This window comes from Pelmatolapia mariae, linkage group LG14 (assembly GCF_036321145.2).
Source record: "Pelmatolapia mariae isolate MD_Pm_ZW linkage group LG14, Pm_UMD_F_2, whole genome shotgun sequence".
Taxonomy (NCBI): domain Eukaryota; kingdom Metazoa; phylum Chordata; class Actinopteri; order Cichliformes; family Cichlidae; genus Pelmatolapia; species Pelmatolapia mariae.
The window spans coordinates 28,833,696-28,848,937 of record NC_086239.1 but is presented as its reverse complement, the minus strand read 5'-3'; the positions used below and the strand labels follow the sequence as shown (position 1 = coordinate 28,848,937).

Here is a 15,242-nt window from a genome sequence, read left to right as displayed (position 1 = left end):
CAGTTTGTGTATTAAAGCTGTGTGCAAAGCCTCAAAAAGGGCATAAAAACAGAATCTAGTTTTCTCACATAAACACACACAAAAATCCTTCAGTGTTTTTTGATGAAGGTAAAAACACTTCTGCAAAGAATATACCTGTGCATCCTTTGTTATTTATAGGTCGTCTGGCAAGCGTCTCACCCAGACATGTTTTAGGAAGTGAGACATCCGTCAACAAAGATTATTTTCCAGGTCACAGCCAGGACGGAGGAGATGAGGAGGCACGAATCAGAGAAAGCCTTTAAACTCAGACTGACTGTTCATCAATAAAAGACAAAATGACACGTCATCACCTCTGTGATTTTAAATACAATTTTTATTTTCATGGTATCACTCAACAATCCAAAATACACAGTTCCTAAAAAAAAAGACAGTTGTTGCTTAAATACAAGATATATTTTACATTATTGTGGTCAGGGTCACATGGAATTTCTGTATGCTTGTCTCTATATTACGCACCATATTACGCGCATATCTATACTTCCTTATTCACACTGCTTAGTTTTGAAAAGGCACGGTGGCAAAGGCACTGTAGCACAGCTCAGACACTCTGTCCAGGTCTGTTTGGACTTTCTTGGCATCAGTTGAAATAGAAAATGAAATGTACTTATTGTTAGGTTTTTAAATGTCACTGCACTTATGATTCATGGCATGGTTTAAAAATGAGCATTTCAAAGTCCACTAATGGTCAACAACTATGGATACTTCTTTTAAAATATATCAAAAGGGAATGCACACCGAAGGACATTATGTACAAAGTGCAATACATATATATACAATTTAGGAACAAAGAGGACAAAGAGGAAGAGAGAACACATCTTCTGTTTCAACGTCTTTAAAAGAAGATCTTTTCTGTAAAAGTATTATTTTGAAAACAAGCAACAAGATACATCTGTCTGGGATTGTGCTGCTGCCTGCTCTCCATGGAGGCTTTCCCAGTTTCCAATGAGCTACTGTTAGATGGCAGGAAGATCCAGCTCCACTTGAGTCAAATACAAACAGATTTCATATGAGAGCCACAAGAGTAAAATAAATTATCCCACATTATTGTGTATTACCACTTTAGTTTGACAACACTGTGTATTATGCACCCGTCTTTTCACAGTCCAGCATCTCTTCAGCCACAAATGGCTTCATAAAGACAAAGGGAGAGGTCCACTCTATTTACACATATAATTAAAATTCTAAAATTGAATGCTAAAATTCAAAGTCCAAGATCAGAAATTTCCTAATAGCAAGAGGAAAACTGATCATGATTTCCCCTACATAAAAAAAAACTGCTACCCATGCAAATGTTAAACATGTAGCAACACAGAGCAAGGTTGTTAGAAACTGTAAAATACAATTTCCAGTTTTTTATTTTTCTGATAAACTACGCATTTGTCAATGGACATTCTTGTGAAAAAAATCAACAACACTCTTCTGGTGTTATACTTTCTGCAAGTGTGGGCACACAATAATCTGTTTTTAATTTAGTGACATTTAGTGTATTTAGTCATCACAGGGTTTACATGATGTGGCATAGACATCCATCTGCCCTCCAAGTGGCTATGACCACATGGACTTCACTGCAAAGAAAAGGGCATCTTCTTTCTATGCATCCCCCAAGCAGGTGTGATAAAACTGCTCGTCCATGGTCCCTACAGCTGTGCATGTCCAAAACAAATATCATCATTTACTGTCTTAGTAATATCAGGTCTTACTAAGACAGCAAATGTTTGTTAAAATATGAATTAATGTATGAATTCTATAACAGCAAAGACAGTGATTTAAGTATATCTAACAGGAATAAATAATATTTTTAAAAACCTCATTTTGGGGCACAGTCTGTAAACCTTTTAAATATTTTTACCAAGTTTGACTGTTGAATTAATACATAATGTGTGAAATCAAAGTAAATAATGCTTAAAAAATACGTCCTTAAATAAGTCCCTGGAAACATTTCAAGGCTGCAAAGCTGTGAGATATCAAGAAGGACATTGTAATGACCTAAAAGTCAAACTTTTGCTTTAAATATTAAAGATCTGCATCATGCAAGTGATTGCTTTGAGTTCCATGAAAAGGTCGCAATTACTCTTATGTCTGTAAGCTAATAATTATAAATCTAGTTAATACTGACTGGCTAAACTAACTATAACCAACTGACAAGTAGATTTGTTTGTTTAACCCAGGGGTCTCAAACTTGCGGCCCAGGGGGCCACTTGCGGCCCACGTCACCCCTAGTTGCGCCCGTGTATTGACATGAAGAAATACAATGCGATTTGGCCCTTGAAGTTTGGTTTGTTTGTTTTTTTGTACGACTTGAATACTAAAGTGGCCCTCCGATGAGATGACAGTGCCAGCAGTGGCCCACACCTCATTTAAGTTTCAGACCCCTGGTTTAACCTGTATGAAATTCCAAGTGTGAAAACAGAATTTTGTACTCTTGCCGAAGAACCTTTTTTAACCATCATTTCTAATCTTAATGCAAATCAAAGCTAACTGCTGTTAGATGAAGTTTCATATCTGCTTGACAGCTTTTATCAAAGTTTTGATTAAAAATACAGTACTCAAAATGTTATACCTGACATGATGCTTAACTTGAACATTTAAGCAATGGTTTAACACTTTTTGAAAAATTTATTTAACCCCCACTAACATCTGGAAACTATCTGGGCTAGCATACGTAGCATACATAAAGAGGAGAAACTACTGGCAAATTAAATATTTTTGCTCAAATTCAACAACTGTTAAAAAACAACAACAAAAAAACAACTATTTGTTAATTTACATGAATACTTTTTTGTTTGTTAGTTGGACAGAGCCAGGCTAACCGTTTCCCTCCTGGTTCCATGCTGGGCTAAGCTAACCAGCTGCTTGCCGTAGCTTCGTATTTATTGTACTGGTATGAAAACGCTGGTTTTATGGTTTATTCTCATCAGACTCTTGGTAGGTAAACCACTAAGGGTCTTTTACAAAACCTCAATTTATTCCGTAAAAGTTATGATACAAAGAAGCCATTTTAAATATGCTAATAGTGGTAACATCCCCACGGTTTGGACTTTTTGTGGCAGTATGTTCTTTGGCAGAGAGACACGATAAGGAAACCTGCCGTCATGAGAAATGGTGTCAGTAACAAAATGACAAAACCTGTAAACTATAAAAGACCCGTAAACCTTTCCCCTGTCAATCGCTAATAAACTTTTTGGTGTTGTTATTATGCATCCCATTCTGTCCTGCACAGCTCCGTGGGAAGAAGTCTGCACGGAGCAAGCGGTAGAAATAAATTAGGATCATAATATTCATCACCATCATAGAAACAAGAAAGTATCCACCGTGGTCCAGCCAGGAGTAGTTGTGGATAATAAACCACGTGAGGTAGAACTGGGTGGTGAGGCGAAACATAACGTAGGTGAACAGGTTGGCGAGCTTGTTGATGTAGTACAAGGTGGAAGACTGAGCACTCGCCAGCTTCAGCATCAGCCTCAGGTGCAGGGTGATGCTGTTGACCTCCACAAAGAGGGCGATTACAGCGCCGGCTACATAGAGCTGAGTGTACAGGGCGTACAGGAAACACCAAATCACCTGAGGACGAGACAGACATATAGGGTGGTGCAGGTGTTTGTACTAATAGCTAATCTCTTGTGGATTGTGATCTCATTGTTTGCTTTTCTTTGCAGCTCAATTGCTTTTATTGTTTGCTTTGGGACTTTGTTAGTGCATGTCCAGATTTAATCTAAGAATATGTACTATACTCAGTGGAAAACCATGATTTTTCCAACCTTAAAAGTAATCTCCGGGTAATATTAACCCTCTCAGGCTCAAATTAAGTTTTTGTTGCTAATGCACAACCGAGTCCTGCAGTGGTACTTCTGAGTAAAAAAAACTCATAAAATATGTATGTGTAATATTTGCAACTGTTGCAAATCGGCAACGCCTGCCTCGAGAGGGTTAAAGGATTTAAGGCAGTAGATAATTTAACAGCTATAATAATCCTTTGTTCAGAGTACATTATAAACAAACCTTACACTTTGGTAGGTAAAACCGAGTTAGACCACTTTGCCTTCAGAACTGCCTTAATTCTTGATGGCATAGATTCAACAAAGTGCTGGAAACATTCCTCAGAGGTTTTGGTTGATATTGACCTGACAGCGTCACACAGTTGCAAATTTGTCAGCTGCATATCCATGATGAGAATCTCCCATTGCACCACATTCCAAAGTTGCTCAATTGGATTGAGATTTGGTGACTATGGAGGTCGCTTGAGTAAAGTGAACTCATTATTGTGTTCAATAAACAAATTTGAGATTATTTGAGCTTTGTGATATGGCTTGTTATCCCACTGGAAGCAGCCATCAGAGGACAGAAGCAGTGTGTTCATAAAAGGACTGATATGGTCAGTAGCAAAATTCTGGTAAGCTGTTGTGTTTAAATTAAGCTTAGCTGGTACCAAGGAGCCCAAACTGTGCCAAGAAACTATCTCTCATGTCATTACACCACCAGCTGGCTGAGCTGTTGCTATTTTTTCATAACCTCATTTTGACCCTATCATCCAAATGTTGCAATCCAGGCAACATTTTTCAAATCTTCTGTTGTCTACTTTCGGTGAACCTGTGCAAATTATAGTCTTATTTTCTTGTTCTTAGCTTCATCCGATGTGGTCTTCTGCTGATGTAGCCCATCTGCTTCAAGGTTCAATGTGTTGTGATCTCGGAGATGCTCTTCTGCATACCTTGGTTGTACCAAGTGTTTCTTTGAGCAACTATTGCCTTCCTATCATATCAAAGCAGTCTGGCCATGCTCCTAATCTCTAACATCAAAAAGACATTTTCTCCCAGAGAACTGCCACTCATTGGATATACTCTCTTTTTTGGGTCATTCTCTATAAAACCTTAGAATATTTGCAAAGGGAAAACCCAGTAGGTCAACAGTATGCAGATTACCCTGACACTACCTTCTTTTTAATGGCTGGCTGAATTTAACATTATGACTTAAATTTTTTGACTAAAACAGAAAAGAAAACCTTGATCAAGTTAAGAACTCATAACGGTCACAGGCATATTGTCTTACCAGTGCATGATGGAGTAAGAATTCCCACGATCCTTTTGCATGTCCCGAGAGGATGATATCAGTTGCATCATGCACAAAGTAGCCTGTAAGGAAAAAGAAAAATTCTAAGATTTTGTCTGTGTTTTACTGCTCACTGTAACAAAAGCTTTCCTGAAAATGTTTCCCTGGTGTATTTTGCATATGGGGTGTTTAATTTGCAATAGGGTAATTTTGTTAAAGTTTAGCACCAACCAAAATGAGAAAAACATGACTGACCCCTGTATTGAAATGATTTTGTTCCAGTTCCATAGTTAGAAGAAGAGCACTTAAAAGTGTTTACATGTGAGGTCACAGCAGTTGGAAGTTTCTTATACTGATCTCATGGTCACTAGACATCTTTGGGTATATGATAGTATATTTTCAATGGTATCTGTCATTACATGCAAAGCTTATCAGTTTACTGCAATTCATCACAGTTTCCACCAGCATGTTTCATATACAAAGACTTCTATCATGTCAAAGAATGCAAACTAGTAAGTTAAAACTGCCGACTGAAAAAGAAAGTAAAGATGTTAGGCTTTCATGTGTAAAGATAGACTAAGGATCATCTGCCTCACCCTGTACTGTAAAACACTCCCTTCTATCTGGCAGGCTTTTCACTGCATCGAGGAAAATAAGCCACAGAACACTCAGTAGTAATAATAGTTAGTTACAGCCCTCACTGTAGTGAAACTGTCGCTGACCAACCGCATAAAGTGTGAAAGTCACGTTCTCCTTCACTTCAATAAATCTCTGCAGCCGTCCGAAGGCAGCGGGACACATTATGCACGACTGTCTGCTGTGGTTGCCTTCATTAAATTATGTGCCGATCACAGCAGTCTGCTACAGAGCAGCAGCATACACGTCTACACAGCAGACTAGTCGATTAAGTATTTTCCCTGCTATGCAGGAGATGGCAGATCAATGTGTGTCGTGACCTCTCTCCCACAGTCCTTTGCAGGTTTTTCACCTTTTTATGTCTTAGCTTTTAAATGCATTTAGACTGTAAAGCAGAGGGCACGCTATCTTCCCAAGAAGCAAAGCCGCATCATCATCATCATAATTCCAGCCCCTTGTTTCTGAGACATGGAGATACCTACCATATTTGGATGAGAAATAATTGAAAATCCACAAAGTGACTCAGTTCTCCGTAACAGACACCTATCAGCTACAGCCACCTGTCAGTATCCAATATTCAGTCACAGAGACTGATGATAAGAGCATGATGAAACCATACATGGTTTAGAGTGGGCCTACTTTATGACTGATGAGATCTCTTGGTTTATCATTATGATCTAACTCTCACTGATCATGTTCTGCTTAAAAACCAATCCGTTTGCCTGTGGAGAAAAGAACTGGACTGGTCACCGTTCAGCACCATCTGGAAATTGTGTGATCTGCGTTGACTAGCTAATGGAGATTTGCCACATTAATGCAGTTATGGCGTTAACGTCATTTTAACGAGATTAACGCTGACAGCACTCATTGCTATTAATCTTTGCACATTTTAATAAATCACTGCACCCATAATTTCCCATTTTCCAAATATCAGTACAAATATATGAAACATAAAATTTAAAAAAAAATTAATATATATTTATATTTTTTAATATAAAAATACAAAATGGAAAGAAATGAAGGGTGGCTCAAGACTTTTGCACAGTACTATATGTACAATTTAAGGCTAGGCTACATGAAGTTCTGAAGGTGTGTGCTCGCATTTACATCAAGCAGTAGCTGGATCATCGATATCATGTCTCCACCTGCCTCCACTAATGCACAGACACATGAGTTTGGCTTGGTTTTTAAACTGTTGGACCATGTGAAGCCATCATTCATATCTACAATATTATTGAACAGAGTGAGACTAGTGGGATCACACACTTCTCTTTTTTTTTCCCCCATTGTGTGATCACATTTTGCTGCTCTGCAAGATAACTTCTTTTTCTTTTTTAATCTGCCGAGCTCCTGCTGTCAGATCGTGATTGGCACATCTGCTCACCTCATCAAACACGTGCTTTGCTGCACCTACGTGAACCAAACACTTTCTCTAGTATTTCCTGAAATGACAAGGTCACTGGAGCTGTAAATCAGGCAAGAGCGGGTTGACAAACCAGACAAATATTTGTTTTTCCTACCACAGTAAACATTCTCTTTAACCTCACCCCAACACACAAGTGATTATGAAACCATGTATCCAATCATAAAAAGATAACACAAGAATGAGCATAATCATCGTTCCTGCTATGAAGATCTTTTACAACATGAAGTAAACAACAGTTTAGGAAGCTAATATTTTAGTTACTTGACATTTGCATCAGTCTTCTTTTAGCGCATAAATATTGAAAGAATGCATCAGTAATCGCTTAATCTATTAGATAAAGCTCCCATTTAATTCTTACATCATGCACTAAAAGATAATCTCCTCAGACGCTAGTTTTGAGAATATTTGAGGCCACAAAGCCGGGTTTCCCTTCCATCCATTTAGGGTCATCCAGACACAGCAACATTAAGTGCTGAATTAGTGTTGAGCTAATCTGACAGCAGAGTTAAACGTTTGTCGCCATCATCATTTTTACAAGTTGCCAGCTAAACAATTCAGTTATTAAACTGTGTCGACCTCATTCAGCTGGAGGTTTTCTAGTGACTAAGGGTCCCTTTGTACTATAGTATGACTGGCACTCTGCAGCTACGGAGACGCACAACAAGTCCCTCTGTTAAAGAAAATGACCTCCAGTATCTGGTGTGACTGGCCTCAGGGGCACTTATAGCTGTTTGCAGTAGTTACGGTAAATCTTTACAGATTTGTGTCTTCGTAGTAACGCAGAGACACATTGTTTAAACTACACACAGCAGAGCTCGACCTGACTGACGAGTTCTTGGGGGGGACTATCTTTGGTGTCCATGGTGATTGAGGGGAGCCGCCCATTTACCTGGAAAGCCTCCCTTCTGGGAAAAAGGTGAGAAGTATCTGTTGGCTGCTTCTCTAATGACAGGCAAAGTGGAATTTTACGTGCCCAAAATAATTGCTGTTCGATCCAGTAATGGGCGAAGAATTGTTCATCAGTCAACACCTCTCCCACATTTCTCTCAAACATTAAACTGGAGCTGCAATCGACATAAAACTAACGTACTACTTTTTAAAAATGTATTTTACTGGTTTCAGTTTCTCAAACATGAGGGGGGCTTTTTCTATTGGACCTTTAGACAGTTAGATATAATAACATATATAATATGATGATTTTTATAACTTTTAACAGGAAAAATGATTCATCATCAGATTCCATGACAAAAGTAGCCCTATATAACTATACTTTACCACTATACAACTACTGAGATGCATAATTACGAAGAAATATATGTCAATGTTGCAGTACTCTTAGCTTTTTTTTATCCATTATGTGTTTACTGACCTGTGGAGACGCAGACAAGCAGGTAGGACAGAGGGGTGTGGTATGAGTGGATGTCGCTCAGCGTCTCTGGCCAAACCACCACACTGGAGAAGGATACATGTTATGGATAGATGGCTCTGAATTCGCCTCACTCAGACATACATGGGCTCACTCCTGGACTTAGCCTGACTAAGCAGAGACATTAACATCAGCTGTTATTGCTTTTTTAAATTTCATGTTCTACCATTTTAGTCTGTAGTTCCTCTCTGTCATTCTTTATCATTTTTTGAAGTTTGGCATAAGGGGCACACCTTAAAAAGCAAAGGTTCCTCTGTTCCCCCTCCTTGAATAAACAAGCCACGGCAGAATAATTGTTAATAATCTGATATGTAAAGCAGTTTGCTAAACCCCTTATTTTGATTTGGAAAACGTGTTTATTTCACCCACTTAAGCAGTCAAGTGACTGCAAATTCAAACGGGCACATGTTTAGCAAACTGAGCGGAGCTGACAGCTTCAAAGTTTGACCTTGATCCCATTTCTAAATGTTAAAAGATGAGTCATGAGCTCAGTCCCACCCAACATAACTCTTTTTCAAAATGCTTTCACAAGAACAGTGAAGCCAGCAGGTTTTTCCAGTTGATATATCAGCAGTCTGTTGCTTCACTGGGTCTGCCTGCCGGCTGAGGCTGAAACGATTCCTTTCCTTGCAAACCTCTGAGTTGTGCATGAATGATACAAACAGCAACAAGAGCTGTGTGTGTCTGTCTCATACTGTACAGTGGCAATTCCCTCACCACTTGAAAATGCCATTCTCTCCCCCATCCCTTGCCCTGTGTGAATATGCCCTTCTCATCCTGGCTGCCACAGGCTGTCACTGTTGCGCACACACCCCTACACACGACACATCATGTGCATTGTCAATAGACAATGGTGTCCCAGTGTGGATGGACAGGCAGATGTGTGCGTTGGAAGGACACTTACCAGGTCAGGGCCCAAATCCCAGTCAGCATTGAGTGCACCATAGAGACGGAGAGGTTCTTCCACTTCCAGGAGCGGAAGGCATCCTGCTTTACCACCTTGGGCACGGGCAGCCTTTGGAGCAGCCGGTGGGCCAACCTGAAAATCAAAGAGCACACCAGTACTGACGGGCCTGGGTGACTCTTGAGCACAGGAAGCAGGGCCTCCATCCTCTCCTACCCACCCCGCTGTCTCTTGGCGCTTGCTCTTAATGAGCTCTCTCCCTTCGTCCCCCTGACGTTTTTTGTTTTGTTTTTTTACGCCCCTGTCAGCGTCTCCTCGGTCCCAGTGATGAGCGAATATATGCGTTAAGAGATGGGAGCGTTGTCCAGGCCAGAGAAAAGAGACGCAGCTGCTGCTGCAGGAGATGATCCTAAGCTTCTTTTTCCTTTTCCCCCCCAAATCTCTGCAGAGCTGATTTCCAACAGATGCTGCAGCCTTTTTTTTTCGTTTCACGTTTTCAGCGTCCGGAGCCTGAGAGGTGGACTTGGAGGGGATTCCGGTTACAGCTCATTCCAATGCGACGGTGTTTGTCTTCACGCTGCGCCTCGTAATGTTATGTGCCGCCGCTCTCACCCCGCCTGTCTGTGGATCACGAAGGGGGAGTGGTGGAGAGGGAGAGCGGGGTGGGTGGTGCCGCCGCTGCTGCGCCCTTAAAACCAGAGAAACGAAAGACCAGAGGCTGCGATTAGATTTCACAAGAAGAACGGTAGCACTGATCCACCGCGGTCACAGATCCTGCTAAAATGTGGACTTGTGCTCGTGCTGTCGAAAACAAAAATAGGCATAGGAATGTTTGGCACATAGACACGCAGGAGGCGCCGCTTCTTCGTGCGTAAATAACGCGCTGCGCGTAAAAGCGTTTAATTTGTGAATGAAAACGACACAATTCAGATTGAATAAGTATACCCAACGCAGTGTGTTGGGTACAAAGCTGCAAATAAAGCTGAAAAAACCCAATCTGTTGGCTACATATCAATATTACCAATAATTATCGAATCGCAATTCTAGCAAAATCCAAGCACAATATTAAAATAGTCCCTTATATTAGAGCTTATTACATCATTGTCCTTTTTTTATTCACAGTGGTTCCATTGAAGAGTGCGCATTTCTCTTTACTGATAACACCATGAACAGTTGTTAGTAATATTATTACCGGCTGTGCTCAGCCGCAGCTGTCAAATTAACGTAAATATGTCCAAACAACGACTTAAAATAAGCTTTAGCGTTTTCAGAGCGTGTAGCTCCATCTTTAGAAAACAAGTACAGCCAGGCGCTAGCATGAAAACACACCAGGAGATGGAGACAAAACCTTACACGATGACCTCACATCGCGACCAACAATTATGTGTCACTCAGTTTTTTATAAGACCACCAGGGGGGTACCTTACTCTCTAAACTCTACCCTGGAGAAGGGCCGTTGAGACATCCTGAAAAATTCGTCTTTAATAATCTGCATTAATAAAATGATTCCAAAACGGCACATGTCTTTCTGGTAAATAAGAGCCATGCCTGGATGCATCTGAATCCACGAAATTCTCTTTTTACCTTTTGAAAGCAAACTTCAAATGTGAAAGATGAACAATACAATTAATCTGCTTATATCCAGAGGACAAAGCTCCCTGTAACCAGACACCCTGGAGTTAAAGAGAGAGAGAAATGTAATTTAACACCACTGTTTGTGTTTCCTGGTCCCCTCCCTGTAGGTTTTTTTTTTTTTTTTGTTCTTTTGCAGTGTGAGATGCTGGAAGCCTTTTGCTCTCATAGTTTTTTTAGGCACAGGAACCTGTAATTCTTCACAGCTTCAGGTTTCCAGAGAAAATACTTCAGCCTGCAGATGCAGAAGCCCCTGGTTTCATACAAGAGAAGCTGCTGCTGCTCTTTTGCTATTGAGGTCTTGAGAAGGTCTCCCAATATCATGTGATCTGTTTTAGATGAGAATCTTTCTGTCTGGCTGAGAGCTGAACCATATTGATCTTGATTTTCTTTCTCCTGACGGCTGTTGAGAAAGAGCTACAGTGGAGACTGCGAGCAGCCAGGAGAAAGAAAATCTAGAGGTCAGCTGAATCCAGCGATTGCATCGTGAATAGCAAACAAAAGCAGGTCTATCTTAATCAGAAAGAGATTTAATTTCACTGTTGGGCCTGAATGTGGCACTGAAGGGTCTAGTAAATAGAATGTTTATGGTAATTTAAGTGTTTTTAATGTTTCGTTACATTTCTAATAGTTGTACTGACTTTCTCACGTAGTTTGTCTGGGGGAAATCTGAGACACTAGTTTACATTTGTTACATTACAAAGTTTTGAGCAGAAGCGGGTAAGCCACACCTTAGCATGATCCAACAAAGCTTTTTGTTATGTCAGGAGTGCTTTTTTTCTGTCCCAGTAAATTTTCAGTTGGGGTCAAGTCACACGACTGTGGAGGGAAAGCCACAGCTTCACTACTATTTGGTCTTCTTTGGTTTTCAGTTAGTTCTTTTAGTGTTTTGATGTGTGTTTGGGGTCAGTGTTCAGCTGTAGTAGTAATTCTTCTACACAAAGATGCAAACCAGAGGGTGGAGCATGTCTCTAAAGAATAGAGCGCTGCTTCTTCTTGCTCAGGGTGGAGTCCATTCTGTGTCCAGCTGCAGCAATGTTTTACTATGTGCTTAATTCACTGTGGTATCATTCTCTCTCCCATTTGTCTCCTCACACAGACCCTTTTGTTACTGCCACAGATCTCATCATCACTCAATATCTTCCATCACCCACACCATTTGGTTTTGTTCTAAATGCTGCTTGTCCTCTGAGTCCACACAGCCTTCTTTTTGACTGTGCTTTGCTGATTGGAGTCTTTTTGTTCTTGTGTTTGAAAAATCTGCCTGTGTGAGGAAAATGCTTTTCTTCCCCTCAGCGAGCAAAGCTTCACTTGTCTTCTGGTGGTGTGCCTACTTTTTCTTCTGCCTGACTGTGAGAAAACTGATGCAATTTCAAAGTGTTTTAGAGTGCCATACACGAGATTAGACACTGTGAAAGTGCCTCTTTGCTCAGAGTCTAACATTCTGCTGAGTTCTGATGCCATGTACCCCACTATCATAACGCTACTTAGCAGAGTACTGCTGGAAACTTGAGGCATGGTCATATTTATACTGTATAAACAGCTGCAAGGTGATTTACTTTATAAAAGTCTCTGTTGAGTAGCTCAAATCAGCGCTGGCAATACAACTATCTTGCTTTGACTTATTTTCTGACTTTAAAAGCTGCCTACAACATATATATGTTATGTGTACCAATGTTCATTAAAAATCATTTTCCTTTTTTGGCTGCCATGTTTAGGGGGGTCACCAAAGTGAGTCATCTGCCTTCATCCCACCCTATTCCTGCTGCATCCATTAATCTTTTCTGTGCTCTTCTGCTGCTCCATATTCAACATCCTCTGTCCAGCGTATCCACTATTCCTCCTTGCCTCTCTCAGACTTGTCTTGTCTCCAAACTGCTAATTGTTTCAAATTTTGTCAGTTCTGGTCACATCCAATGAAAATCACACATCTTCAACTTTGCCAGCTCAGCCTGCCACCAGACATCATAGCATGACTCACTACCATCTCTTTCACTTTTATTGCTATCATTTTGTTGAAATCTTCTCTAACTTTCTCCTCCACCCACTCCACCCTGCATGTACTCTCTTCTTTACCTCTCTTCTACAATGTCCATTGCTTTGGATGGTTGACCCCAGGTATTTAACCTCATCTACCTTCTCTACCTCTTCTCCTTGCATGTTGACCTTTCCACCTGCCTCCTTTCATTCACTCAAATGTAATCTATTTTGCTTCTATTGCCCTTCATTCCTCTACTCTCCAGGGCATGCCTCCACCTCTCCAGGTTCTCTTTCACTTGCTCCCTACTCTCACCACAGATCACAGTGCTGTCTGCAAACACTATAGCCCACAGAGACTCCTGCGTGACCTCATCTGTCAACCTGTCAATCACCACTGAAAACAAAGAGCTCAGAGCTGATACCTGAGGTAATCCTAGTCCCACCTTGAACATATCTGTCACTCCTACCACACACCTCATCACTGTCTCGGTCCTCACACACGTCTTGCACAACCTTCACATTCTTCACTGCCTCTCCTGACTTCCTCTTGCCGTTCCATTAAAAAGAATAAAGAACGATATTAAGATGAGCATTTATAAGCAGTTCCTCCTTTTTATCACATAAGTATTACCTTTCCTTACCTTTACCTTTATTACCTTTCCTAAAATTTAAGGCAGTTTTTACACAAACGCAAAGAAACATGTCAACATAACCTTCTTCACAGCAGGCGTTCATAGGCAACATTTTAGTCCTGACTCATCTGTTGTTAAAGGTTATGATGCCAGGTGCGAAAAAGGGCTGGATGTTGGAGATATCTCTAAAAACAACTTTACTCCCCCACAATTTCTCATCATGTGTCATGAGAGATCTTTGGAGATTAGTAACAGATAATGCTCTTCAGGTGAGGTTTCATACCTGAGGTTTAGCAACAGTTTCACTGTCCTGCACCGTGCATTCCTGGACACTGACTCTCAAGCATCAGCTGACAGAAGGCAAAATATGTCACTTAGCTGGTCTGAGGAATGCCATATACACTTCAGGGCTGCTTTATGTGTGCTTTGTTGAGATATCATGTTCCTGAGAAAGAGCGAGGTATTGTTTTTTGGACTCACCCTCTACTCACCTACCTCTGCACCACCTTTAGTGTCATTTAAAAACCTTGCAGGGAAATTGCAGGGAAAGGTTGAGTTACATGCAGATGACTGTTTGTGGTAATGTGCCATTATTTCAGACTGATGGTGATAGTGAAGGTATGTACTTTAGCACAGAGCAAGCTTTGTCACAGCACAAAGCATTTATTATTGAGGCAGAGAGGGGAAACAGTGCTGATACAGCCCCCTTCCTGCTTGTCTCAGGCAAGGGAAAGGCGCTTTATAATCACCAGGTGTCTGGATGTAAGCGTGCAATAGCTGTCCAAGCTCAAGAAGCTCTACTAATCTCATCCGTCAGACTAGTTCTCATTTCCATTTCCTTTTCACTTTCATTTCAATTCACTTGTTTCCTGGCACAAGTGCATGGCCGGATATTTCACAGAAAATATGCTCTGGCTGTGTTTTAGTGCTACCAAAATAGGCAGCACTTCACAATACATGCCACGATTTATGGTATAATTTCCCAAGTATTACTATGGTTTTTTTTTTAATGTTTAAATTAAGTGTGAGTTTTTACTGGTAGGTGTAGTTAGACAATGGAGTAACAACAGAAAAGAAAAAGAAACAAATTATACTGTAAGTGTTTTTAAGTAATGAGTACCTGTGAGATACTTTGGAGGAAAGGACTTCTTACATTGTAATTAACCGTATTATCATTACGTGTTCTGTATTATTAAGTACCCTAACCCCCTAACCCCACAGATGTAGGTATAGCTTCCAAAGTGAGGAGCTTTCTAGGAGTGTGCCATCTTATTCTGAAGGGACATGAGGGACAGTATGGTTGAGACCTGGAAGTTTGTGGAGTCATACCCTGTAGCCTAAAGAATAAAATAAACAAAATAGGAAACAGTAATAACCACTTATCAACATGTAAGCAGGGGGAGGTTACAATACTCTATAACTCAGGTTCACCCTAAATATTAGGTAGTTACAGTGTAATAACAGCAGGTTGATCTAACCTGTAATACATTTCTTGCTCTTGACAGCTACTTTCAGCCG

At 40.5% G+C, this 15,242-nt stretch overlaps 1 protein-coding gene across 1 annotated transcript; it reads right to left on the bottom strand.

Annotated features, from left to right (window-relative positions):
- Nucleotides 1-330: 330 nt before the first annotated feature.
- Nucleotides 331-10,100, bottom strand: tlcd1 (TLC domain containing 1). Its single transcript, XM_063492753.1, has 4 exons — nt 9,481-10,100; nt 8,520-8,602; nt 5,089-5,171; nt 331-3,603 (listed from the first exon to the last, which is right to left on the bottom strand). Exons 1-4 carry the CDS (start codon nt 9,684-9,686, stop codon nt 3,205-3,207), a joined length of 771 nt encoding a protein of 256 aa, XP_063348823.1. The 5' UTR covers nt 9,687-10,100; the 3' UTR covers nt 331-3,204.
- Nucleotides 10,101-15,242: the final 5,142 nt, after the last annotated feature.